The sequence below is a fragment of the Ixodes scapularis genome, unplaced genomic scaffold, assembly GCF_016920785.2.
Source record: "Ixodes scapularis isolate PalLabHiFi unplaced genomic scaffold, ASM1692078v2 PGA_scaffold3__209_contigs__length_174095766, whole genome shotgun sequence".
Classification (NCBI taxonomy): Eukaryota; Metazoa; Arthropoda; class Arachnida; order Ixodida; family Ixodidae; genus Ixodes; species Ixodes scapularis.
In genome coordinates this window covers 19,529,007-19,556,997 of record NW_024609868.1, presented here as the reverse complement: position 1 = coordinate 19,556,997, position 27,991 = coordinate 19,529,007, and the positions used below count along the sequence as shown (strand labels likewise).

Here is a 27,991-nt window from a genome sequence, read left to right as displayed (position 1 = left end):
ACCCCCTGCGCCATCTGTGCTAGTGAACGCCAACTAAACGTAGGCCAAATTGAGCGGAGGGAAGCAGCGGAGGAGAAAGTTGTCGGAACCCGATAAGCAGACAACCCGCTCAAAGCCATCATTTCCTCGGCTCTGCGTCCAAAGAGAGTGAAAAAAGAAAAGAAAAGAGTCCTAATAATAAGACCAACGCCTGTCTTCTTCGGGGGGTGCGAATTCTCACCTTCGGCTACTGGAAAACGAGTGATATTCGACGTAGAAAACCACTCCGGACTTGAGATCTTGCGTTCATGTCGCTCTGACATCCGTCGTTCCAGCTCCGCATCCGTGTTCGAGGGTTTCCAAGTTTCGTAGTGGGGGGTGGTTTGTTTTTCTAAGCCTAAGCCCCAGCTGAGCTAGCGCAAAGGGCTCGCGAATCCTTCGTACCAGCGATGCATACTGTGGTCAGGTCGCTGCTGATCGTGTCGGCTGTGTCGGCCTGCTTTTTGCGTCTCGTGGAATCAGCCGCAGTGAAGGACAAGTCCAAAGATTCCGAGGAATGGGACTTTGAATTCGAGGAGCACTCTCACGACGAGGTGAGAGTTTGAGCATCACCTGGGAAGCCTTATCTTCATCTCGGGCTTCCCAACCCCAGATCTCGAAGCAGTGACTTGTTATCGCGAAATTCTCCGACCTTATCGCGCTGTGAAGCTCAAACTGCTTCAGCCTTTAAACATTATGACGATTCAAACCTGCGCGATGATCCCCGTACTTCGGCGTCAAAAGAACGCATGCCCGTACACTACATATATATAATTTTTTTAAAGGGTGTAGTCTGACGCATCTTATTGTCGCTTTCCAAAACCAATCACTTCGATATTTCACTTGATTGCGACGCATTCGGCGATCAAGAACCGCGTTCTAGGAGTCGCCGACTCATGACGCTACGCGTAATTTTGTTTCTATTTTCAGACTTCCACGCAGAAAGATGCAAGAAAAGATCTGAAAGCGACCTATAACGCATGGTCCATCGCTGATGGTTAGTGAGAAGATGCTTCTTTTATGGACGTTTGTTTCGCTAAAGCGACCCAGTAAAGTGTTTAAACGAGCTCGCATTGCTCATCACAACCCTGTTGCAGGCGACCTTTGCAAGACCGTCCAGTGCAGGCCATCCCAGGAATGTTTGATACAGGATGAAGAAACGGCGATCTGTGTTAGTGCCAAAAAGGTGAAAAAGATGAAGTGAGTCGAGCTTTTCTCAAATTTATAACTATGCTGGATATACGGTGTTTGAAGTCAGCAGGCTAATGAACCGTTAAAGTCGACCCCTGCACGAAGCAATCTAAACTTTAAGTCAAAGGTGTATTTTACAGGTCCGTTTTTTTCTTTTAAAATTACAAAGCGTAGCTCCCTTTCTGTAAAAAAAAATAGGGTGAAAAAAATCATGAGCCAGTCCACTCTGAAGGTGGATGACCAGCGAAGCTGTTTAGCACATGACACAGATGTGACACAGATTTTTGAACAAAGGTACAAACACGTTTGCGTACAATCTTCATCGGTGGTGTTTGCCGCCTGCCGCCGCCGACATTCTGATTGTCGTTTCTGCCATTGCCCTTCGTAGGTGCGTTGCTTTTCGGGTGTCCGGGCTATGCGCGACCTCCCCAGCGGCCTCCCCATTACGAGGAGAGAAGGGAAATTGAAAATGGAGAACGGCAACTTGTCTTTCTGTTTTTTTTATATAGACCTTTCCAATGTTTACAAATCCACAGCTCAGCGTGCGATCTCCACAGCTCAGCACGCGCGTGTGCGTCGCTTCGGAAAGCGAGAAAATCACGCGCGATACGCACAAACACTGAAAATGAAACCGGCCAGCAGCCCTTTTCTGGAAAGGTCTATATACATTCGCGTGAACGACTATCGCCCCCTTCAGGAGCCGGAGGGAAATAGACGCGCAACGGGACCACCACCCCGGGAGAGAGGAAGGAAACTAGGCAAGCAAGCACTTGGAACAACGACAAAGAGAGGGCATTTTCCGTTACGTTGAGCGCAGATAGAGCTGGCGGCAAAGCACAAGAGCAGAAATCCGCAGCGTATGCGATACACGAAAAGTCCCTAATGAAATTAGACATACCAGTCCTTCATGCAAGGCTGTTGCAAATCGGAGCACAAGAATTCCTTTTGTAACGCGCTCACTTTTTTTCATTAAAAAGGCTTCGCGCATCAAGGCCGACAGTCCCTGCCACCGTTTCCGCGCTGCCGCCGCTGCAGCCGTCCCCGTTCCTCTGGTTCTCTGTTTGTCCGCGGGAGGGCGAGCGGCGCGCTGGAGTTGCGAATAGATACATTCACATATTTGCTTCCACAGCCGCAAGAGCGTTGCGAATAGATACATCCACATGCTTGCTTCCACAGCCGCAAGAGCGTTGCGAGCTATGAACTTTCTGCGAAACAAAGCATGGTATGCGAGCACATACGCCACACTTCACTAGCAAGTGCCCTCCGCACCTCTGCACGCACCCATATGTGGAAGCGACACCGATGCTCCAAAGCGCCTCAGCAGGAGCAGGCCGTTTCGTACGACGCTTACTTCCATCGCTCAGGCGTCCGTGCATGCCAAGTCGGCAGTGTTGTGCTCGCCATTACATCGCTCGCGCTTACGGTGGAATGGACTGCATAACTCAATCTAAACAGCTCTCTATTTGCATGCTGGTAAGCTCTATACAGAACACCTAGATCGCATAACTTTGCGGCTCCCGTTGGGTTGAAATCTTCTCGACCGATTTGGTGAAGCAAGATCTTCCTCCGAGGTTCATTTTCCCTTCCAGAGGGAACACTGAAAAGCTCTCCGGCTGGCTTTTCACACAGGCACGGCAGCCTGTTAGCTGCGGCATAGTAACAGCTGGGGAAAGTAATGGCGGCCGGAAGTCCAAAACCAAAAGCAGCATGTCACATGACGACGGGCCATTAGTGTGCGCGGTGGCTTGTTAAAAAAATGGCGCCACTTTTCCCAGGATATAGTGGCTTTACGTCTGAAGGTGTAGACAACAAGCGGAAGAAAGCAGACGACATGCAGACGAAATCTGTCGGCAGCAAAAACGCCCTCAATATGCAACTGTTTTCTTTTTTTTTAAATTTAATGTTATGCTTTTCTTGCTTGCATTTATTTTTAAACCAAAGGTACATTACAAAAATATTATCTTCATTATAGTAAATCATGGTTGTCGTGAGCAGTCTCAATAGGGAGGTAGCGCCATCTATCAATATGTGCGCCAAACGCGCCCCGCCGCTCGACTCAGTTGTCTGCGTCGCTGCTCACCATTGACCCTGGCAAGTTTTTGGTCCTACATTTAAAGGAAAAGAGCTATGCTTTGTAAATTTTACAAGAAAAATCAGACCTGTGAAATACACCTTTGACGAAAAGTTGATTGCTTCGTGCAGGCGTCGATTTTTACGGGGTATTTTAGAGCAAGCCTGGTAACTTCAGACACCCTATATAATTAATGAAATTATGAAACTGCAAAGTGTATAGCCTGTCCAACAGTTAAAATTGCTCCCCCACAACAGCAAAATGAAAGAAGAAATAAAAAGGCTGGCTTTTAAACATCGATACGAATCTTTCTACCTCTACAAATATAGACAGCAATCGTTCATAAACTGTAAGCTTTTGAGCTGTTTGAATACCGTTAATCCCGAGAGATGCCCCACCCCGAAGAGAAACCCACCCCTATTTTTGGCTTGATTCGCTATTTGTTTGGTAAGCTCTGAAAGACAGCCCACTTCTTGTATTCATTTTGGTTTTAAAAGCGAACAAAAGACGAGGACAGAGTAAGAAACACACGACGGACGAGCGCTCTCCGTTTGTGTTTCTTACTTGTCCTCGTCTTTTGTGCGCTTTTAAAACCAAGATGAATAACTACCAACTAGCCCAACTTTCCACTCTACTGCACTTCTTGTAATCGCAATGTTTGAATCAATGATGGCCTTGGCGTAAGTGAGGTTAGTTACCTATGGTGGGGTATAAGCGAACATTGCTGACAGGGAAGTACAGTCATCTGAGCTTCATTTCTCCCCACCGCGATAAGGGACACGACATAAAAAGAGCACTTCTTTAACTTTTCTTCATTTCACACCAAAGGTTAGCTTACCCTTAATTTTCACCCAATTTGATCTTGATTTTAGGTGGGCTATCTCTCTGGATATTATGATAGTAATTTCTAACACTTTTGTAAGGAAAGACCTTGTTGTACATGTGCATGCCAGCATCATTGCATTCAAAGTACTATTCACATATCTCTAGTAGCTGTGCTTGTCAGGTCAGATAATGTCAAAGACCGACAATGGTTATGAATGTGTAAATGCACAAGCAGGCTAACACAGCTGTTCAAGCAAACTAAGATCTGTCGGGTACAAGATGAAAAGCAATGCAGCAGACATGTCATCTGACACATATGTCTCATCCACAAAATGCTTAGTTATGAGGATGGGATGGACATGGATGGGGTGTCCAACACAAGCGCTTTTACCTTTGACATCTGCATAGTGAAATCAATCCAAATGCCTTTGCTCACTTCAGGAAAGCTTCGTCAAACTACTGGAACTCGTTTGACAAGAAGAAGAGCTCCGCAAGTTTGTCAACAACCACGAGCACGACAACTTCAACGGCAAAGCCATGGAGTTCGGAAGAAGAGGATGATGACGACGATGAGGACCAGTACCTGGACGACAGCGAAGAGGCCAAGTGCCCGCCTTGCTCGGTATTCAAGGCCGACTACATCTGCGGGACGGACAACCAGACCTACTCGTCCGAGTGCAGGCTCCAGTACCACAACTGCAGGCAGAGGACCTCAGTGCAGATATCTTGTAAAGGGTTCTGTCCTTGCAAAGGTAGGCCGTCATTCTGCCACTCTCCTCATTTTATTCAGCTATGTGCGTTGGAGCCTACAAAAGGGCCAGACAAACTCTGCGATGCAATTATTAGAAAATGCTTTCTGTAGTCTTCACAATCTCTTTCAAACATTTATGCTTTGTTTGGTTTAATTGGTTTAATTAGTGTGCATTGATGGTTTAATTAGCATGCCCGCCGAGGTAGCCTGCCATTTCAATCACTGGCAACACTCGTGTCCAAGACAGCTCAAAGCTAGCTCCCATAATTCAGAAACACAAATAAGGACCAGCTTGTCTACAAATAATGACCACACATCGATAAGAAGATTACACTTATTTAATTCATTTACTTGTACTTGTATTCACCTCAAAAACCAAGGTAAAAATTAAAGTCCGGCTCCTCTCAGGGCACTAATTTCTCCTCTTGTGCGTTGAATTCAGGTATATGTAGGCACACCTTAGATTAGCCTTATGGTATTTTATCAAGGTACATATTTCAAGTGCAAAGAGCATTGTTACTTGCTTCCACACCCAAATATTGTGAGAACTGTTTCGCGCAGCGCACGAATAATGTGTAAAACTTCCTTTTTCTCGGTGTGACAAGAAGTATAGCTTGGCTGACTTGTTTATAGTTTGACCCTAAAGCAAAACTCTCCATGTTTAATACTTGTTTTACTTAATTATTTACCGAGCATTGGCAGATGCTTATCGTTCGGGCAGGAGGTACGAGAAAAGTAAATAAAAAATAAGTGCACTGTGCAACACATTAACCGCACGACATCCACACTTTTACAGCGATGGCAGTTATGGGCTCTTCCCCCTCCCCCGGAAAGGACATCCGTTGCCTTTGTAGTCGTTGTAGTAGGGTATAGGATGTCCGTCGTTGATATTGTTGAACGCACAAAAAAGATTGCCCCCCACCGCGTGAAGCGGGCACGTAACCACAGAGCCACGCCGCGGCTTGCAGAATCAGTCGATTAAAATACTATTACAGCAGGGAGATACAAATTTATAACCAACCTTTTGCATGTCAATCATCTCTCCAGCCAATGAGAGATGTATGCACCTTGTAAGCACAGCGAGGGGCTTAGCAGGCTGCGACCTAAACCTTTTGCGCCTAAATTGCGTCTAACAATGTAGATATTGTGTACAACCGCTGAATGCGTCTGATAACACTGACATTCCTCTCGGTTCCCCCCCTTTCGTGTGAATGCTTAAGATGGGGAGGGAGTCACGCTGGTTCTGCGGATCACTGACATCATGCACATCTCCCCGAAAAGCAGATTCCTGGTGTGAATACCCCTTTAGAGACATTAACAAGCACATTCGGTTCTGTGCAGTGGTGAAAACCTTGGAAGACCAGCAGAGAGAGCTGCGGCAGAAGGCCCGGTGGGACCGCTACATTGCCAAGCTCCAGAACACCATGGAGAAGGAAAAGAAGCCTGCCAAGGACTCAAAGTCTAACCTTGGCAACAGGTAGGACAAAATTCCGACTTGGTGCATGCAGCCTTGCACGGGAATACCAATGCTGACTCATGTTTGACTGGCACTTGGTGCATTTACAACATGCCCGAGCTTGTAAACCAAACTCAGATCGAAGCCCAGTGACCTATAAATGTGATAGTAAGTTGATTCTCATGTTCATTAGAAAAGTTATAAGGCTTATTCACACAATGCATCTTTTAATTGCGCCACAGTTTAGCGAAACCGAGATTTCACGAAATCAACCTACCGTATTTTCCGGTGTATAAGACGCGGCTTTTTTCAAAAGTTCTTGCTGGTGCGTCTTATACAACAATGCGTCTTATACGCGATTTTTTTTTTTTTTTTTTTTTTGCGAGTTCAGAAATTTGAAATTTACTCGGTTGATGTTCAAGCTTGTTTCACCAAAAACAAAATATCGCTACCTGTCACGCGGTCGTAACACGGTGATACTTCAATACGGGGACCACCGCGTGCCACGTTTTAGGTGAACTCCAAGATTGCAAACATGCGGTCGTTGCGGATGCGGAGGTCCCAGGCGTAAGTGATGTGAAATGCCAACAGATGGCGACAATCACGCTTCTCGCCAAGACAAGCCAGGACAAGCCGCCTCTCTTTTTCAGTCGCCATTTTCATCTTTGTTCGCTCTGCGTACGTGCGTCGTCGTGTTTTCCTGCCATCTGCCCGGTCTTGCTACAATATGCCACCGCAGTCGCGCAAGAGCTACACGGCGAAGTTTAAATTATCTGCGGTCGAGTACGCTACCGAACACGGTAACCGGGCTGCAGGTCGCCGTTTCGGCGTCACCGAGAAGATGATTCGCACATGGCGACAGTCGTCCACCTAACTACAGGCGATGAAAAGTGGAAAAAAGGCTGACCGCGGAAAGAAGGCGCGGTGGCCTGAACTTGAAATGAAATTCGGGTGCGTCTTATACACGGCTGCGTCTTATATACCAACTTTTTCAATGAAAGCCTGCATACAGGGTGGGTGCGTCTTATACAAAGGTGCGTCTTATACACCGTAAAATACGGTATTCACACGTGGAGTTTGATGCGCGAAACCTGTGACATATTGACTCTAGAGAATTTCGACAAATCTTGTCACCTGCACCGGGAATATCAAGCGTTTCGCATCAAATGATATGAAGTATGCATAGTGTGAAGAGACAATAAGTGAATAAAGGGCAAACGCCAACCAATCCCTAAAAGATCGTAGGGTCCCAACGTTTCGGTGCCGGCTCGGCACCTTCTTCAAGGGGGCTATTTAAAGGAGAAGCAGCTTCTTTCTTTTCTTCTGCGGTGAATGTAGGGCAGTATCTTCGTTTTTTCAGTGTTTAGTTTTCAAACCAGGTGCGGTATTTTCGTTTTCTTCGAAGTTGGTTATCTACAAACGAGGATCAGCATCTTCGTTTTCCTCTATGGTAGGGGCCTGTTTCTTTGGTGTCTTCTCTAAGTGTCGTAGTCCACTGACGTATGCTGAGGGCAAGGTGCCGGAGGATCGATTAATATTTCCTGGTGTGGTCTGTATGCGCCATGACTTCGTTGGATTAAATTTAACCCAACCAGGCAGACGTCTGCAGAAATGTTCACCTTCAAATGTGAAGAGACAGTCTGCTTTATTGATACCACTCCATAAACTTCGTCAGATTCGGCTCACTGGGTTTACTAGGCCTGCCAAACACGGGAAAACAGCGAACGACAAAAAACAGGCAGATAATCTCAAAGCATTTCGGACATTTTTGCGCCGCTAATTAAAAGAAAGTTATCCCCAGTCATCATTTTTATCTGTGATGCTTGCACGATTGTCACGACTGTTGATGAATCTGCACCAACCCGTACTGTTAACACATATCACCCGCACCTGTTGCTCGCCGCCATGTTTCCTTTTCTCTTTTTAGCTTTGGCTCGGATACAGAAGTGGCCAAAAATCAGACTCCGCCAAAAGCTTGCTCTCCCTCGAAGGTCAGACGTCATAACAAACTTGAGCAGCCATTTGCAGCGTCCGCGTTTTTCCTTCAGGTGATTGACAGGCCTCGGTGAGGTTTTAGAAAATATTCCTCCAGAGGCGAGCAGCGCGTGCAACCTTTTTCGGAGGTGCGCCACTTTTTTGGTTGCTTTCACACGGTCATCTGTTTTCCGAAATCTAGTTTCGCGACACTAGATTCGCCAACAAGACGCATTGTGTGAATACCGTAGACCTTTAGAGCCGAAGAAATGTTGAGGCACCCAAAACCTTCGGACTCTAAGGAACAATCTGTGTTGAGACACTAAGCAAGGTGCGCACATCTGCTTGGAATCCCAGCACAGACTGCCTTTTAAAGCCCCAACATCGTTGGATTCTCGCCATTTGCTTGTCTCCTTCTGTAAAATGCAATGATTAGCATCTGCATGCCCAGTGGAAAAATAAACGTGCAGGTTCATTCAGGAAAAAATTCGCCATTATTTGTGGGAAGGCACAATGCCGTAAGTGCCTTGTTCTAAGTCAGCCCGTGATAAATTAAAGAAACTATTCTGCAAATTGGAATATAATTTGGAAACATGTGGCTTTACTTAAAAAATTGCTTGTTTGGATGTTGGTTTTGAAGGGCCTTTCCATCCTAAGAATAGCAATTGTAGGTCTTCGAACCTCATGCAGTATTACTCACCTTCAATTACGCTGCCATATTATTCAAAATGATTAAAATTTGATCGGGAAATTAATTCAAGCTGCTCAGATTTTGATACTCACATTTTTGTTTCGTCATCACACCTTTTACGGTTCCCCTGTTTATCAACATTGAGCTGCTCTCAGACGCCCTGTGGGAGAGAAAGCAATGCATAGATGGCGAGGCAAGTGGAGGAAGGAGCGCCCTAGGTAGACTTCCTCCTGATCTTGTTACGTGACAGCTCGTTTATCAAGCGAGTTGCTATACGAGAATTTCCAGAGCCGTTTTATATTCTTTTTTTCTTCAAATCGCGAGCTAAAATGTATAGACTTCTGCTAAGAGGTCCTGGTATTTGCCACAAGGTTTTTAGAAGAAACTGTTGTTTCCCATTTTAGGCTGGAGAGGCCCTTTAAAGAGGGAGCTCAGGCGTCAATTTGAATGTGTTCAACTAAAAATATTTTATAAAAGAGTGCAACAAACTGAACCTAAAGCAGCAGCAAGAAAATTTGCCAAGAAATGTTCAAATAATTTTCAATCGTGGAAATACGATGAAACCGAAACTAGCCTGGAACTTTACTGGTCCGTCATCTTGTTGTGACATCAGATGTTGTATAAACATCAGCGCATGGGCAGCTTGAGCCTCTTTTACCCTGCTTCATAAGCTGTTGGAAGGTCGTCACGATCAACCATGAAAAAAATGGACTATGATTCATCGAACTCGTCTTAGTTAGGCAACGACCAGCATATATTTTAATATTTTCGGTATTAGATTTTGGACGATTTGCCGTTCGCATTCGATCTGCCGGCATTGCCTCCGACGGGACATCCCCGTGGCGGCTGCATTCGCAATCCACCGACATGTGGACCCAGATGCCGCTTAGCAGAATAACATAGAAGGTTTTTTTTTGCTAACAAGGTGTGAACGGTTCTCTGGCACAGCACAAACTCTAGGAACCGACCTTCGCATCAGACTGCTCGGACCGACTTCCATCACAGAGGCTTCTTAGTGTATTTCTTTGTAGTGTTATTGCACCCCACAGCCGGTCACCAATCCCCTCCACCCTCCATCGGATGCCGCAAACAGCCTAAGCCAGATGCAATTCGCAAAACCAGAGGCGCTTACTATTACTACAACGTACAACGCTGTGAATTAGGAAGCGTCGTGTGCTCTCGGATACTACATTTGACGTCACAAGTGCCCCTGCTCGTTGTTGCCAGTAGAGTGGCAGCAAGTGATTTGGAGCTGTATGCATAAACTTCAAAATTCATTTCCTTTAAATAAAACAAATATTTTGATTAAATATTCCGTAAACATACTCACGAGTAGATATTTTATAAAAATCAATGACCATCAATATTTCGCCGGAGCCTTTAAATTATGCTTTGTTCTACAATGTATACCCTTATTCTATATTGATTCTGTTTTGTTCTCAGGGTGAAAGGAATGCCAATGGATGCCCATTTCTTTTGTGTTGGGAGCAAACAGCCTGCATGTGCCGGTGCTTTTGCTGCTTTCTAAGCTCTTGCGAGGTGTCACATGTTTCAGACATGAGGATGAAGTCGAGAAAAGAGTTGGTACGTTCCTGGCTGCTTACATACTGGCTTTCTGCTGTCTTGCATAACATTGATCAAGCTCCAATGATTTGATCATTCTTTTACAGGTTTCTGGTCATTTTTAACTAAAGTTTAGCTTACTTGAACACCACAATTAAATGAGAGCGATAACTTGCTAGTTACTGCCGCTGGTGATGGATCAAGAAAAAAAAGCTAGCGGACCACCTGAGGGGGACTCCTTTCTGCGATAATAGGAATGAAGCATGCAAGAAATTAAAGCAATTATTTGTGCATGCATAAACAGACAAACAGCGCTGCTCTAACTAGAAATATTACCGAAAAAATATTAAGCTAATTTCTGCTCATGGGTTAAATCAGTCAATCCAATTATACGAGATAACCACTAACCTTTAGGTGTTAATGTCAAACTTAAGTTATTTCATTTTTAGCCCTCAAATGCTAAGAATTGCCGCCTTGATCTTTCCATCTAACTGTAAGAACTCAAGTGGTCTAGGAACCTCCTAGTAATGAATATCAGAGTGTCGAACCGGAACTGAACCGAACCGAAATTGTGGCCGCCATCTTGGAACTGAACCGGAAAAATATATAACAATAACCAATTCAAAACGGTTCACGGTAATTTTTTTTTTTTTTGAATGAAATGAATTTTGAGAAGTAAAAATTGGCAGTTGTATTTTTATGTAGTGTTCAAATTGTCATATACTGAAGTGACACTTTTCTATACATGTTTGCAAGTCTGGTCTCAGGTCGCCGCCATCTTCCTCAGTGGGGTGCGCTCTTGGGCGTGGCCATAATCCAATTATGATGCCAATTAGCAAGGCTTCGTAATCGGATTATGACTGGTCCAAGCGCACCCCAGCCAAGCAAGATGGCAGCGCCCTGAAGCCGGACTTGCAAACGTGTATTGGCACGGTGATCAATCAACTGTCACATGCTCACGTGACTTCATGGTGTCAAGACATGCTGTCAAGTAATGTCACGTGACATGGTTATGTGACGTAGTCATGTGACTCACTGCGTCAGGTCTACTTAAATTGGGAATATCACTAGATATAATAGCGTTGTTGACACCGTGACGTTACAAGGCATCCTGACTCCTCACCGCGAGTCACGTGACTCCGTGACATACTCGATTGTCATGAGCCCAAGTCTAGTGCTCGTGTTCATGACAATCAGCTTCTTTAAACATACAGGTAATGGCTCATGCTCAATCAAAGATGAGAATAGCCGAACCCTAACAGTGTCTGAAGCTCAACCCATGGTTTATTCTTTGCCAACCACAGCAGATGACTATGATGAACACTGACAGTATACTATAATTAGCGTCAGATCACGTGGCCGCTTGTTCTAATAGCGACTTTTCATTTTTCATTTCATTTAATTTATTTACCCTCAGGGCATAAAGCATTACAGAGGGGGAGTGGGGGGAACAATGAGTTCGCTAGTAAAAAAAACTCACGTGGGAAAATTGATAAAAATCATGATTAGCAAAATCAAGTGAAGATACGAACCATTGCCTTTTTAAAAAGAACACTGTCTACAATTGAAACAATGGGGGCCGGAAGGTGGTTCCATTAATGGGATGTGCATGGTACAAAAGAATGGTAAAAAGCATTGCAATTTGAATGAGGGATGCCAACTTTATGTTGATGACCGACTCGTGAAGAAACAGAAACGAAGTTCAAAAAGCCTTTCTCGCAGTGTAACATTAGTGTAATAAATTTTGTGAAATAGGCTTAAACGAGCGATTTTTCTGCATACTGAGAGATGTGGAAGTGAAGGTTAGCCGTCATTAACGATACTAGCGGTTCAATGATAGTTAGAGCAAATGAAACATACTGATCTGTTTTGTATGGCTTCGAGTGATGCAATTAGTGAAGATTGACCAGGGTCCCAAATAGGTGATGCATACTCTGGCTTTGGTCGTACAAGTGTTTTGTACAGTATCACCTTTAATGATTAGGGTGCCAATGAGAAGTTTCTCTTCAAGTAGCCCAGCATACAATTTACATTGTTAGCTACGTTATCTATGTGGTGTTTCCATGTCAGATCAGACGTGATATGTACACCAAGGTACTTATCTTCCGAGACCGACTGTAATGGAATTCCTTTAATATTATAATCTGCAGGTACTGCTGTACATCTTGATATACACATAGATTTATATTTAGTTGAGTTTAATTGCATTGACCATGATTCGCACCAAAGTGACACTGCATTAATATCATTTTGTAACTGTCGATTCATTGTTAATGGTTACTTCGCTGCATAGGACGCAGTCATCAGCGAATAGTGAAATATTGGATGAAGTATTAGATGTTAAGTCATTGATATAGATTAAAAATAGCAAAGGTCCTAAGACTGAACCCTGCCGTACTCCTGAAGTGACAGAAACTAAAGTGGAACTAGAGTCATTGATGGTAACCAATTGTTTGCGATTAGTCAAGAAAGAATGTATCCAGGCGAGAACTTTAGGGTCGATATTTAGTTTACCAAGTTTTAACAGAAGTAGTTTGTGAGACACTTTATCAAACGCTTTTGAAAAATCTAAGATGATGCGCTCTATACTTGACCTCCGGTCAAGTATAGAATGAAGGTCGTGTGTGAACGATGCAAGCTGCGTTTCGCATGAGAATGATTTCCGAAAACCATGTTGAAATGGACAAAAGAAGCAGTTCGATTCTAAGAAATTCACAAAATTGGAATAAATTATATGCTGTAAATTATATTATATGAAGAGGGGAAAGCTGTTTCTTTCCTTTATTTTTCCAGCGTCCGCCATCGAGCGGAGAGGAAAACTAATGAGCGTTTTTGCAAGTTATCAATGTCTGGGATCCGCGCTAAGCAGTAATTACTGAAAGTACAAAATAGTTGCATGACCCATTTTACATGCACACATCATTGAGACACCCAAACATGTTTTCGTTGTTGCTAAACTGTCTCAGAAAGTTGTCCCCGAGAATAAAAGCATTGAAAGGACTAAATGTGACTTATTAATCTGACGATAAATAGAACTACAAGTGTGTACGGGAGGGACACCTGAAGAGAAAGATAGTAGGTGCTAGTGGTCTCAGAGGGACACCCAAACGTTGGTAGCTGCTTTAAGTCTCACAGGAGTGTCATTCTCAATTTTCCCCCAGCTTTGACCACCCCTGATTTTGTTTAAATTTCAGAATTTTTGGGTGCAAAATAAAAGAAATAGAGGATTACTGTTAACAAATGACAAAAATATAATTGTCAAAGTAACACCCCCAAATGGAGGTGGGAGTCCCTCAGGGATAAAAAGTATTATCTGGAGGAGCATCGAAAAAAGAAAAGGGGAAAGGGGAGGGGGAGTTTAAATCATGCTGCGTAGAGGTTCCTCTGCTCCACATCTTTGGCACAAACCGTAAAGCGCGATCCAGGAAAATAACTTTGTTTTCAAAAACACTCCTGGCGGAAAGCGCCATTTCGTGGTGCCAGACGCCCGCGCCGTTCCTCACAACACTGCACCAAGCAAGAATAATATGTGTCTCTCTAACACATGACTTGCACTCAGTGGGATTTGATTTTCTCAGCAAGAATAAATAGCAGTGACCACCAGCATATAGTGTGGTGATGTCACGTCATGCAAACCATGTCAAACAGATCAGTTTTCTGGTGCAATGCAATGTTCTGAACACTAGCAAAAGTGGATGTGCAAATTGTAAGGTTATGCAATATATGTAGGAGTCTCGCGATGATATGTAGCAGCCTAATAAAATGTTAGAGCGCACATGACTGATAAAGCACAGAGTTGCAAAGTGAGGGCCCAAAACAAGTGCACTTAAAACCGAATATAACATTAGCCTCCCGAGAATGTATTTTGCGAAGTTCCAAAACCGTGCAAGCCGATGTCCAAATGTGATTTATATTAGGAATATATTTTCTCTCCTCTACGCTATTTATGTGTAATTAAGAATGTCATTGCATGCATCACTATGTATTTCTGTTTGCAGTAAGGCGTTGTATATGAGATTATTTCGAAAAATACCATTTATTATCTCTCTTTCTGCACATTCCGTGTATTTGCCTACAGATTTATTATGTGAGCACACAGTCCTTTTTGGCGTACCCCGCGACCCGATGTTTCACACTGCCAAGCAGTGAACAAAAAAGCATGTTTCCACAGACTCAGCAGCTGGCGTATTTTCGAGTGTCGTCCCCCCGTGTCAGTCTCAAGCGGTTATGTGAACTTGATACAGTCAAGCTTATTGATGAAAATAAAAATATATTTAATTATTGCCTGAACATTTGACAACATAAATAAAGGGCCGATCATCTTGAAGATTTACATCATAGGTAACTTCACCCTCATATTATCTAAAATATGCTCTGCAAATCTTTTCCGGCGTTTTTATAAGCGATACGGCTATCCCGTATCGCTTATAAAATTTTTCAATAGCAATTTTTGCTATTGAAGCTGATTTAAATAACTATGGGTTGCTGACACATATTTAACTTCTCAAACTTATAGAAGTCTGTTATTGCCTCTTTTATGTGATGAGCAACAATTTAACGTGTCTGTTTGTGGGCTGGACAATAACAAAGTACACAGGATCGCATGGTGAACCACTATGAAGATTGCGCACGCGGGCCGTCAGAAAGTGACCAGTTAAGTAGCTGCAATGTCGAGTAGAGTATGAAATACTACTTTGTTCTATTTAACAAAAAATCACCAATTAATCAAGCAAGGGTGGTGCTTATTTGCAAATTGAATTGACTGGCATCTTGTCAAGAACAAACCTCGAACGCCAGGCAGGCTATGCCGAAAATGTTCACTTGGATATGCGCTATTTTAGGCCAGATTTGATCAGTATGAAGGTGCGTATAGGTTAAAGCGGTACAATTTAGATCACCCTTTCCTGCATGATTATTTGCCTGCATCACGGTGCTGAGTGTAAACAATGTAGGTCAGGAAACCAAGCCTTGTGATTGCCGCCCTTGAAGTTTCTATTCACTCTTTCTAGCGTGAGTTGAAACGTGGTGGCACCAATGTGCAAATATTCCCCAGCCACTTCCAGTTCTGAACTAGACAGCGGGTTTCCCAGTATTTGGAAAATCAAATATACACGTTATCTTTTGGAATGGCTACTAATAGCACTGTTAGACTTAATTCACTGTTACACTGAAAGAATGATGAGTAGAAAATTTGGGAATATACATAAACCGGAAGTGTGCCGGGGCTACCCACAAGATGGTACCTCCGAGTTCATTGCCAAGCAAGAAAGGGCGAATAAAAAGCAGTCTGAAAGGGCATGTCCTTAAACTTTTGTAGCATTTTTGCAAATATCGCTTTCAGTTCAGTTGTGTCCTCATCATATACTGTGAAATGTGTTTCATAAACAAGATTTCACAATATATGTGGTGAGAATGTGCCCATTGCATGATTCTATGCACTGTAATTAATTCCTAAGTTCAAGAGCTTAACTAGGATTTAACTTGATATACTGTGACACAAAGTTGTACCAATCATGGCTCTTTTAAGCGACCGAACAGACGGATAACCTTTCGATTCAAGTAAAATTAATGCCACTGAGTTAAACCACTAGATGTTTATTCATATAAACACAACGTTTTGCATGTTAATCTAGCTTTTCTTTGATTGTTTCATTGAAATTAAATAAAGCAATTTCTTATTTTCGGTACCTGAAAATAAAAGTGGATTGTATGAATGACAAAAAGCCATATAGTTACTTATTTCACACTTGATATAGTGCCTATTGCCAAAACAATGCAGAAAATGTATTCTCAATTTAGCGGTTCAAACCGTTATTTTTTGCTCCCCAAAACTGAACCGGAACTAAGCCATGAACCCCAAACCAAACCGATAAAAATTTTGGTTTGACACTCTGATGAATAATATTAGCCAAACAGAATCCTTTTCTTTCATTGCCCTATTCATAGTTAAATGCATTTCTTGCAGCAAAAATCACAAAAACAAAAACAAAAAACCTTTCTTTTTTTTTAATTTTGACGGTTTTTATGTTAAGCTGATAAAGGGTGTTCGTCTGTCACGCCCCAGCAAAGAGGGGAAAAAGGGGGGTCATTAGGGGAATTGATTTTTAATAAGCGATTACTCCGTCGCACATTTTGCATGATTAAGCCATTGACTGCCGTACGGAACTAATCTGGAACCCCCGTGTCATTTCTTTCAAGGATAAAGTCCAAGTTCAGTTCCAGTGGTCCCTGGTCTGCCAAGGAGAACCACAATTCAGTCATCGCAAGTAAAACTTCAACCCCAGCCTTGAAGGACAAAGGTATACTAAAATACTTTGCCCCTACACCGATTGCCCCTCAAGCATTGCATTAACCGTTTCTGAGGGAAGGAAATAACACCGGACTCTGGATATCATAAATCTGTGCACAAGATTGTTTTTAAGACGTAAGCAACATGGCACCATTGTCTCATTTCACTAAAAAGATAGGACTGTGGTATGCTGCTTATATCCGTCTTGCCAGCCATTAATGCCTGTGGGGGTCCTCTCGGATGACTGATCTTTCGCACGCTTTGTGCAGGCTGCAGCAACGAAGACCTGCAGGCGATGGGTGACCGTCTCCTGGATTGGTTCTCGGTGGTGATGAGTGATCACCAGCTGAGCACCCAGGTGTCCACCAGGCGACGCACCCACAGGGTCTCCGACTGTATGTACCGCACCAACTTCTTCCCAAGACATCTTGCTCAGCGTGTTGCGTGTACTACCATATATTTCTTCTATTAATAGTCACGCCGTTTACGAGCAAGGCCCGCACGTTTACATTCTGACAAAGCTCACATACAGCCAATCATTGTATTCTAAGTGAGGTAAAAAAACAGCTCCTTGCAGAAACATGTGCTGAACTTTTGGCATATAAAACGTCATGTGCAGTGTCAGAGGTGAGCTAGCTTATTTGAGTGAAGACGTTGCGTCTCTTACATCATTCTGTCAATCACAATGACTGGTTAGCTGGGTGCTCTGCTAAAACACAGACGTGCAGCCTTTGTGCATTAACAGCGGGGCTATCCCTTGAACAAGTACGGTAGTTCACGGAGGTCTGAAAAAAAATAAAGATGTTCTCTATGTGCATGTTCTGCCACGTCAACATTTTAAAATTAACTTTTTTTTTTTAATACATGGATTGCTGTGCGGCATGACCAGATCGCAGCGGTCAGGTTCAATTGTTAAAACATTGTAATTAATGAGGTGGGATTTAATGACTACATTGTGTTATTCTTTTGGAGTATATAGGCTGTACAAGTGCCCATCTGACACTGAATTAATGCCATAACAATGTTTATGTGGACATTCCCAGTCACTTGGGCAACTACAGACTACAATAGAGCATGCGAACTCGGAGTAAGGCACACTGCAGTTGTGTGTCATTTTAGACAAGTACTACTCGTATTCTTAAGCAATAAAACAGCAAAGATGTGAATGGACCTAGGAGGCTACCTAGGCAGCTTGCCTTTTCCTGTATGATCTTTTTGCTAGGTGGTAGTTTCTGAATGCCATTTACATTTTTAGGCATGTGCAAATAGTGGATTTTGAGTATGAAGTGAATTTAAAGTGAATAATGGTTTTGGCCAAATATTAACGAAATGAATATTGAATAGTTTCTGTCTTTCACTATTGTGCACCATGCTTGAGCGAAAATTCGGCTGAACTTGCGAAGGCTGTTTCCAAGTATCCATTTGTCCGCTTCTAAGCTCAGTTAATTTTAATATAACTACCATAGAATACCGCGCATCCGCCCATATGCTCATTCCCAAATTTTTAAGATCTGAGGAAATATGCGCAGTACATTTAAATATAAAATTGATGACCAGACAAGCGCCGATCCCCCATTCTCGCGATTATTTCTAAATTTTGAATGGGCGCTTGTCCGGTATTTTATGGTATACAGAGCAGGGCCGTGCCCAGAAAAAAATTTCGGGGGGGGGTTTTCAGGGACAACGGCGGCCATTTTGAAAGTGTCTATTGTCTTATTTTCGCCTATGAATCATGTGCATCGGTGGCATATAATGGAGTTACAGCAAACTGGAGAACCGGTCCCGGTTTGGTACCCGGTAGCCGACCGGCGCCACTGCGCGTGCGCAGAGGTGGAGATTAAAATCGGCTGGCTGCCAGTGCACCGACCAGGGCCATACCCAGAAAAAAATTTCGGGGGGGGGGGGGGGGTCAGAACCCCCTAACCCCCCCCCTGGTTACGGCCCTGATATTACAGAGTGTTTTCTTTTTAACTTTACAGATTTGTTTAAAAGAAGCCTTGAAAGTTACACTTGCGTGGTTTGTGCAAGCGAGTTATATGGCGAGGTAGTATGGTAGTATGGGGGCAAATTGTAGTGATCAGTCAGCTACTTATGTTAAATTTGTTAATTAACTTTTTAATTAATGAAAATAGACTTATAGTTCCGATGACGAACTTGGTAAGCACAATTGAAAACCACTAAATTGACTCTTTTTACGAAGATAAAAGAGAGGAGCATCATTTTATGGCATTCTGAAGAAAAAAACGCTCAATTCACTGCAGACGTGTTTCTCGGTTTCGGTTTCTTATCAGAGCACATCTTTGCACCTCCAGTTCTAGTTCTGCTCTCAGGTTTATTTTTTTTCTGGGTAGTGTCTCACCTTAAAAAAATGTTAATGCAAGCTTTCAATTTACTTCGTGCTTTCTTTTTACTTCTACATGGATCAGCGCCGCTCGCAGTGACAAAATTTACTGGGGCGGAAACCACCAAAGTTTTCGGACCTGCAGGTAGCTTTATCTAAAAACCATGGTACAATAAATGGACGATGTTATTGTCGCCGACAAGACGAGAATGGTAGGGTGTCTCTCGCCTGCCCGGCCTCCAAAATGCGCCCCATGCCTTCCGCCGTGCCTTAGCAGTGCGATCGCGTGAGGTGCACGAGACGCCGAAGCATTGTTGAAGGGAAAAGGCATAGCTGAAGCTCCTCCCTGCTGTTTTCACCTTGCCAGTGACTGTATTTTTTTCTTGTTTATGTCTCAAGGCGCGGACATTCGCGTTTGCCTAGGACCGAGTTCTTGCAATCTCTCGCGACGAGAAAACATCGGAGAGCCTGTATCACGGAGGGTTCCCAACCGCTCGATGGAAGGTCACCGGGTTTACGGGTTGCGTCTGCAACACGAGCTGCGAGAAGGTGCTGAAAACGTCGACCATCCTGCAGATGTCTTCGCCTTTCTGCCCGCTTTCCTTCTCGCACGCAAAAACGCGACGCACGCGCACTTGCGACCGACCTTTGCGGTGGGCGTCCGCCAATGGTTGGATTGCAAATGCTCCCAGTGGTTCGAGATGGTCGTTTATTAAGATTGTCAAAAGAGTTACGAGCCAAGTAGGAAAGAATTCTGTGCAAAAAAAAGGAAAAGAAATAAATGTATATTTGTGTATTTTCTGTTTAATTAGCTGTTTTCTTCGAAAGGAGTTCGAGTGTTTATTTTTCTCGTTTCTTGCTTTATATAACTGTGTTGTTTCTAGCCCGTACCCCCACCTTGTGTAATGCCCGTAAGGGCCTTCCAGGTTTAATAAATGATGATGATGATATGAAAACTGCAAGTACTCAGCGGCCACCCGTGGCCATAAGCAGTCGCAAGTGTGGGAACCAGCCTCTAGCACCCTGGGTGATTGAGGGCCCCCTTGTGCATGCAGACAACCTTCCGGAGTGCAAGCACGAGGTGGGCTGGATGTTCCACCACCTGGACTCCGACGGCAACCTGCTGCTGACCTTGAGGGAGCTGTACGACCTTGAGCACGACGACCGGGAAAAGTGCCTCCAGCCGTACCTGGCCGTCTGCGACGTCAACAGGGACTCCTTCCTCAGCACCATCGAGTGGTGCGCCTGCTTCAACAAGTCACGTGAGCAGCTCACATTCCCTCCTTGCTCGGCCTCGTCTCCCCTCTGCCGCGTGCGAACCTCCCGTGTTCTGTCTCTAACATCTGACGACATACTGCATAGACGTCATTGCATCGTTTGTACGCGTCCCAACCCCACCCCCCCCCCCTGTGTCATAATGCCAGTAATGGCACTGTGGGTACTGCTAGTGGATAATTAACTAGAGTGCTATTCGCAACACAAGTGGTATCGGTGCATGCCATGGAGTCGAATGCCGTGTCGTTGAGAAGAGTTGGGCTATAAAGGATAAGCTTCGGTGGAGCCCTGACGGAGCACATAAGTGTCCTCCCGGTTGCTACATTTGTGTCTCGTTAATATTGACCCCTTTGTAATGGGTACCTTATTATATAGACAGAATTTTCGGAGACGATTCGGATAAATATATGCATTCTGTCATATTATGAATGCCTCATATTATGGACTTTTTGGGGGGGGGGGGGGGGGGGGAGGAGGGGGAGGGGAAGAGATGGAGGGTGTCTGTTAATGAGGCAGTAAGAGGTTAGTTTGTACCTGTTCGGACTTCTTTCCTAAAGGTCTAATTCCTATGTGCGACTACATTGGGTGAAAACAGAATTTATAACACTTTCTTCCTCCCTCTTTGTCTTGCATGCTCTGCAGAGAGGCCATGTGCGGCAGCACTGAGGCGGGTCACTCCAGGTTTGGTCGGTAAGTCACCCTTTGCTGACATTAGGAATAAAGTCCGCCAGGAGCAAATTCTTGGAATTGGCATTTACCCACCTTTGTAGGCTTCCTTGTATGTCTCAGCAGGCACAAGGTTTGGAGAGGGTGAAGAAATAACCAATTAGACATTGAGAAGATTAGAGATCCTGTTAAACGTGTTCCGTTTTCTTAGCAATACTAAACATAATGATCATCTTTATTTTGATATTCCCACCAACAGCACTAAGCCTAAGGAGAAATACACTGGTGTGAAAAAAAAAAAAAAAAAAAAAAAAAAAAAAAAAACATTGCAACACACACCAAGAATAAATGTGGGGGTGTCCGGCTCAGAGTTGTGCACCAGTGCATGAGTCAGCCGTGCCTAAACTAGGAAGTCACCTTACCCTAGTTAAAAACGATTGAAAGTGCTTTCTGGGTGCCTGGCAAGCCCCAGGTGCTTACACCTCTGATAACCTAACTGAGAATCTATGATGTAAACTTCTAAAGTGACTCTGTGACAGGTCACTACTCCTGACGCATGATCCACCCAACTGGAAGGAGTCTCTGACTAGGGTGTTTACGTCTTTAGTTTATCCCAACGATTTGAGACTGGCGACATTGCAGCTATCTAATGCCACGGGTCACTGCCATAATCACGGCGGAGGTACACCGGTGGAAGTGGGTACAGCAGATGGGGCTCGTTTTACCGCAGCTTGCTCCGTAGCCGGAAATTTGACGAAAACGCCTACAGGTTGGGACGCCGCGACAACAGCAAAACCCGCATCTGCTCGTTGCCTTTGCCAACACTTCTAGAATCGACCGCCACAATCGCGACAACCCACCCCGATACTCAGTAGCTCCTGCAACGCGTTTCGTTGCCGCTTCATTGCACATTGACGCATGGGCAGTATGGCGTGCTAAATGCACTACTCATCCAAAAATGCATTCTTGGGTGCTTGAAAACGCTCAGTGGTATGGCCTCTGCAGTATCCCTCTCACTAGTACGAGTTGATCAAGCCTGGCGCACGTACTGCAGGTGCCTACATCCCCCAGTGCGACGAAGAGGGCTACTTCATGCCGGCACAATGCCACAGCAGTGCCGGAATGTGTTGGTGCGTCGACCGCCACGGAGCTGAGTTTGCTAACACCCGCCGGAGAGACAGGCCCGACTGCGGTATGCCACCTGTGCCTTTTTCATTTTTTTTTTAAATAATGATTTTGGTGGCAACTTTGATCACTCCAGTCTGGGTTTCACCCAAGCTTCCAAACAGTTGCTTAAAGAGAACTCCCGTGCGCATTGTTGTGGATTGCCTAAATTTTCCACTCTGCGTGCCTGTAAAACACAGGAGCCGAGCAAACTTTGAAATAATTATTTCCTAACATAGACCGTGAAATCAAGTCAGTTAATATAATCTTGTGTGTACCGTCAAATCACGTTATTGTCAATGTCGTTATTAGAAATTTTTCCGATTTACGAACATTTAAAAAATCCCCTTCGAATGCCTATTAGTTTCAATGCAAAAATATTTTATTACTATGAATTTCAGAATACTGAAAATTTTAGAATAATGTGCGTAATGTAAATTCTCTTGTATGCGAACAACACCTCAGATTTACAAATTTATATATAGAAAAAAAAAAAAAAAGAAAGAATGGCTGGAAGCATTTGTAGTTAGCGAAAATAATATGAAGTTACAGCAACGCGCACATTTTGGCCGCTTGGCGACTCCCAAGACACCCAACCCTATGCTCACCGTCGTCATCATCAAAGATCAACCCAGGAAACAAATGCGTACTAGGCCTAACCGCCCAACTTCGTATTCCTCTCCTTCACGCGGGCTGTTCCGCCTCAGCAAGCTGCGCATATTCCTTGGAAGGCGTGACAATGCAACCGAAGCTGTCCATAGGAAGGTGGACGACACTGAATCGTTCGTCCTGCAGCATTTGTGCTGCACCAACCAGAAATCTCGGATTTCTTCCATTAACTGTGCCGTGTGTGCTGCATCAACACTGCCTGTATACTCTATGACTATCAGAAGCGCTCCCCGAAGCCGTCGTGTTTACTAATTCCTCCTCTTCTAACGCCCGTGTGCGCCGCGAGATGGCATTGACTACGTTGGGAGGTCATAAAAAGCCGATTGAAGAGAGGGTCCATCTCAACCCATGGGGAGTGTTTGCAATTTAATGGCAGACGCCTCCTGCAGAGATAGTCGCAAATGCATGCGCTGCACTTTCGCATGGCGAGGCGGAAAGTAGGAGGAAAGGTGGAGACATTTGCAGACGATCAACATATTCGTCACCTCCTCGCAGCTCTGATTGCAAATAGCCTATAAACCACGTGACCCCGATCGAGCATTTAGAAACTTCCGTAATACAAGCTCTCTAGGGCACGAGCAGACGATACGTCACACACAAAGCCCCAGCGTTAGCCTCCTAAAAGACTGTATTACAGGGTTTCCAACTGCTCTGTCGTGATCACGTGGTTTATGGGCCGCGCTTGCAATACGAGCTGCGAGGAGGTGACGAAAGTGTTGATAGTCTGCAGGCATCTCCAACTTTCCTCGTGCTTTTGTCCTCGCTACGCGACAATGAAGCGTATGTGTATTTGCGATTGATCGCCGCAGGAGGTTTCTGTTATTAAATTGCAAATGCTTCCCGTGGTCTGAGATAGACCCTCCGTTCAATCTAGGCTCTCTATTTCGCCCCAACGAAGGTGGTGCCCCCACACTGAAACTATGGTAGCGGCGCGCGACTTCTTGGACGGCGGCCCCCATTGTGTTTTTCTCCATCCGAGAAGCATAGAGTATACAGAAAGCATTGGCCATGTTCAATCGCGTGAGCGGCACCAGTGTCAGCGTCGGGTCGTTCCTCCTGTAGCATTTGTGCTGGATCTTCTCTTTCAAGAAATATCTAGTGTTCAGCCACATGTAGCTTTTTTTTTCTTTTTCCCTCGAATAAAACTGAGCATTTGGATATTTTTATTCCAAAGGTAGGCTATTTCTGCTCAGACTTAATTACAAAATACGAGTTTTTCACTATAGCGATACAGTAAACTTTCGTTAATTCGACCTCGACGGGACCTTGAAATTTGATTGAATAAAAAAAAAAATGACAGAAAAACAGGTAAAATTAAACTTCCTTTTATTGTCTGAAGTGCTCACAGATGGTATGCTGCCGTCTGCGCTTAAAACGCGTGTCCAAAAGCATGCTCCGGAGAGCAGCGTAACTAAACGTCAAACGTCCCCAAAAAATCGCGCACTAAAAAAAAAAAAATAAGTTTTATGAGCCGACTTTGGCGCCAAGCAGCCAGACGGTCGGCGACAGAAAAAAATAACAAAAAAAGAAAAGGAAAAAAGAACCCACACTTTTTGACGCACCAGATGGATTGCACACAATGCTACAGAAAAGCGCTTTGAGAGCGCGCGCGACAAGAAAGCTTTACGAGCCGACTTTGGCGCCAGGCGACCAGACCGTCGGCGACAAAAAAATTATAACAACAAACGAACAAAAAAAAAAAGGAAGAGATAATTTGTGCTTTTTGCCATGCAAGATGGATTGCACATGATGCAATAGAAAAGCCCTTTGAGAGCCCGTGCTGTCTTCGCGCCCGACCACGTGCTATGTTCTCCGCGCTACTCCACGCCCGATTGGTTGCGCTGGCTCATGTCATTCGCTACGGTCCATCTCAAGGGCGTAGAGGAGCAGGTGCATATTTGCACACGTCCGGCTTAGTAGCAAAGGGCCCGTGTTTCGCGGCACGTTGGTGGTTTTTCTGCTGGGGAATTCAGTTTATATATCAGTACCCTCACTATATCTGCACTTTAGATAACTGCACCTGTATTACAAAGATACTTCCACTTTGCTTCACTATATATCAATCCATTATAATAGTTATTCTGGCCCATACTACTGTTTGCAACTTTTACTGCTTGCTGGAGACATGGTGGCAACTATCGATCAAAGTTGTAGGAGATTGACACAACACCTTAGTGGAATGTGTAAGCATTGTTCCACTTGTGATATTGGGGAGCAAGATTATCTTATGTCAGGAAGGCCTATGTGGTGGGACTTCATTGAACAATAACCAATTAAGTTGGATTACGGAATGAAAGTGAGCCTCCATGTTGCAGCTTCCCTGCCCCCATCCTCGAATGGTGATGATTTCAACATTAATCCTGCTGCTTAAATGAAAACGAAACGCAACACTACAGTATATGCAAGAACATTTATGATGATGTTGACCACAGCACCACCATCACTGAAAGCTGCAGATTGCAAGTTTTAATTTCTCTCTTTGCAAATTATACAAGGCAAGATGAAAACAATGCAGAGTAGAGTGTGCCTATTGCTCAGCGTTGGCAACTCCCGCAAAGTGTCAGTGTTTTACAACCTATTAAGAGCTGTTACCACGAGTAGTCCTGGTATATATATATATACTACAAGGTGGCACAAGCACATTCGACACTGTAAAAAGAGCCTGAAAAATCGGCTACTGCCCCATACAAAGCTCAAATTTTCACCAAACTTGCACTGAGCAGGTCAGTTTATAAAACTGAGCCTTTAAATTTTACACTGTAAAACTGACCTGCTCAGTGCGCATTCAGAGGAGGTTTGAGCTTTGTGTGCAGGCGTTGATTTTTCCGGCTTGTTGTACGGCGTCAGATTCGCATGTGCCACCCTAAAGGTACAGAGTGTGAGAGCACAAACAAGCCGCCACTGGTTGTTTTTGTATCTTTTACTCACAAATGAATGGCTCTCGTCAAAACTATGTAGTAGTGTGGTGCAGTCTCATCTGGGGCATAAACATGGGAGGTAAAGCGTTTCGGTCCATCACTTTGTAATTTTTGTACGATTAAAATGTAAAAGAGCACCATTGTTGTATTCATGCTAATTGTGCCCTGCAGTGTACACCAAGACGGCATGTTTGTGTTTTAATTCACCACCTGGCGCCATCGGTTTTGCCCGACTCGGCGATAGCGGAGGAGATCAAAGCACCACGCAGCTGACATGGAGATGACCAAATTAATTCTGTTGGTGTGATTTTTGTCGTATTTGAATTGTTGTATCTATGTTTGCGAGTGACACGCACGCTGGTCGACGGATTTCGCAGAATCCCTGATGAACAAGACGAACCGGGACAAAACGCTGGACGACGATGACACCGAAGAAGACAGCGACGAGAACGACAACAAAGAGGAGGGTTCGGGGGACCGGGCGCAGGAGTTTTGAGCTTCTATGCGGCCCAGGAGCTTTTGTAGTTTTCCCCGTTTCTTCCAGTGCAATAGGCAGAGAGAGCGGGAGAGCGCAAGGCTACGCTAACCGTAGAAGTCGTCCCGAGAGCGTCACAGTCGTCTTAGCAGCGGACACTCCTCCCCTCCCTCCACCATTCCCAACAGCACTGGTGGGTTGAGTAACGCATTTTGATTGGTCCCCACACTTCAAGCCCGTGTGTTTCGTTTTTCGCGCCGATAACAGTCGCACTTTGGCGGCGTCGTTCATTCTCGATTGTGATCTTTCTTTTCGGAGAAAAACAAAAACAAGCACCTCCTCATTTTGTGGAACAGAGGACACAACAAAATCCAAGTCTTCCATTTAAGTTAAGTGCCATCTTTTACTTGTTTGTTGGTTTTATCTTGTGCTGTGTTACACATTGCCCTTGTTCCTTGGTTGTTGGGTGAAGCTGCCATGGTTTGACGGTTGTGGACTCAAATCCTTCTTTTTTGCCAAAAGCGCGTGCAAAGCTCTGCGAGGCGAGCTCGTGTGATATGGCATAGCTCAATATTATTAAGATTAGGATAATGCTATGTAGAATACCTGTCAGGTGAAATATAAAAAAAAAGAAAAAAAAGCAAGAATTCTACATTGTACTACTCTGTGAACAAAACATCATCCATCCAGAGAGATTTCCACAGTACGGCATAAAACATTTGGCCCTGTGTGAACTCGTGCTATGAGCCACTTTCCACTTGGCTGCACAATAACCATCCTAACGCCTCGTTTTAATGTTTACCTGTGTTGCTTTGGCTCACATCCGTAGAACTATGGCAGCTCATTTTTGTATTTTTTATTGTTTCTCATCCACATTCCATTTGAATTGTCCTCCAGACGAAAAGGCCGACCTCTGCTGTTGGCAACCACAGAGACTCGGTTGCCGAGGTTTTTACGTTGTGTTGGTGAGTGTTGTGATAAGCGACCGAGGTATATTTCGACGTGCATACATACCATATTTAATCTCTATGGCCTCCCTCCGTGTGTGCCATCTCTAATGTTATATGTTTTAGCACTTGTTACATATCTCCCTTACACGTAGACAAAAAACAAAGAGAAAAAGTAAAAAAAAAAGAAAGCCATAGCTATTGTTTTACAGACGTCGGTCTCCCCGAATCCTTACGACGACGACAAGGCATTACGAAGCATTGCGTGCATTTGCACGGGCGTGCTCTTCTCTTCGTGAAAGGAGCTCGTGTATTCACTTTTATATATGTCTTAGGTAGGGATTCATCATGTCTGGTCCCTTCAGATGTACAAACATTTAGTAGTGCAATCCACCGATACCGGTTCCTTTTTGTGTCGAGCTATTTGTGCGTTTGGTTACGGTGCCATATATTGTACCCTAGTGTAAGCCGAGCGACGGCGCAACCGGGCGTAATGGAAAGTTTCTACGTAACCGAGAGCAGCGGTGCACGACAACCTAATAGCGGCACCAGCCGCATTAATTATATTTACTCTGCTACTCCGGGTTACAAGTTCATCCAAGGTCACAAGCTTATATGACCGTGTAGTACTGCTTTCTGTACAACGCTGTACTATGGGCCTGCTTACGAAGAATCAATAAAGAAGTGCACAACTGTAATTCGAAAAA

At 44.3% G+C, this 27,991-nt stretch overlaps 1 protein-coding gene across 1 annotated transcript; it reads left to right on the top strand.

The window, feature by feature from the left end:
• Nucleotides 1–46: 46 nt before the first annotated feature.
• On the top strand, nucleotides 47–27,991 carry LOC8039417 (proteoglycan Cow). Its single transcript, XM_029980771.4, has 11 exons — nucleotides 47–572; nucleotides 949–1,015; nucleotides 1,116–1,218; nucleotides 4,547–4,857; nucleotides 6,198–6,333; nucleotides 16,739–16,839; nucleotides 17,099–17,224; nucleotides 20,226–20,432; nucleotides 21,088–21,135; nucleotides 22,166–22,303; nucleotides 26,240–27,991. The coding sequence occupies exons 1-11, from the start codon at nucleotides 429–431 to the stop codon at nucleotides 26,356–26,358; spliced, it is 1,500 nt and encodes a 499-aa protein (XP_029836631.2). The 5' UTR covers nucleotides 47–428; the 3' UTR covers nucleotides 26,359–27,991.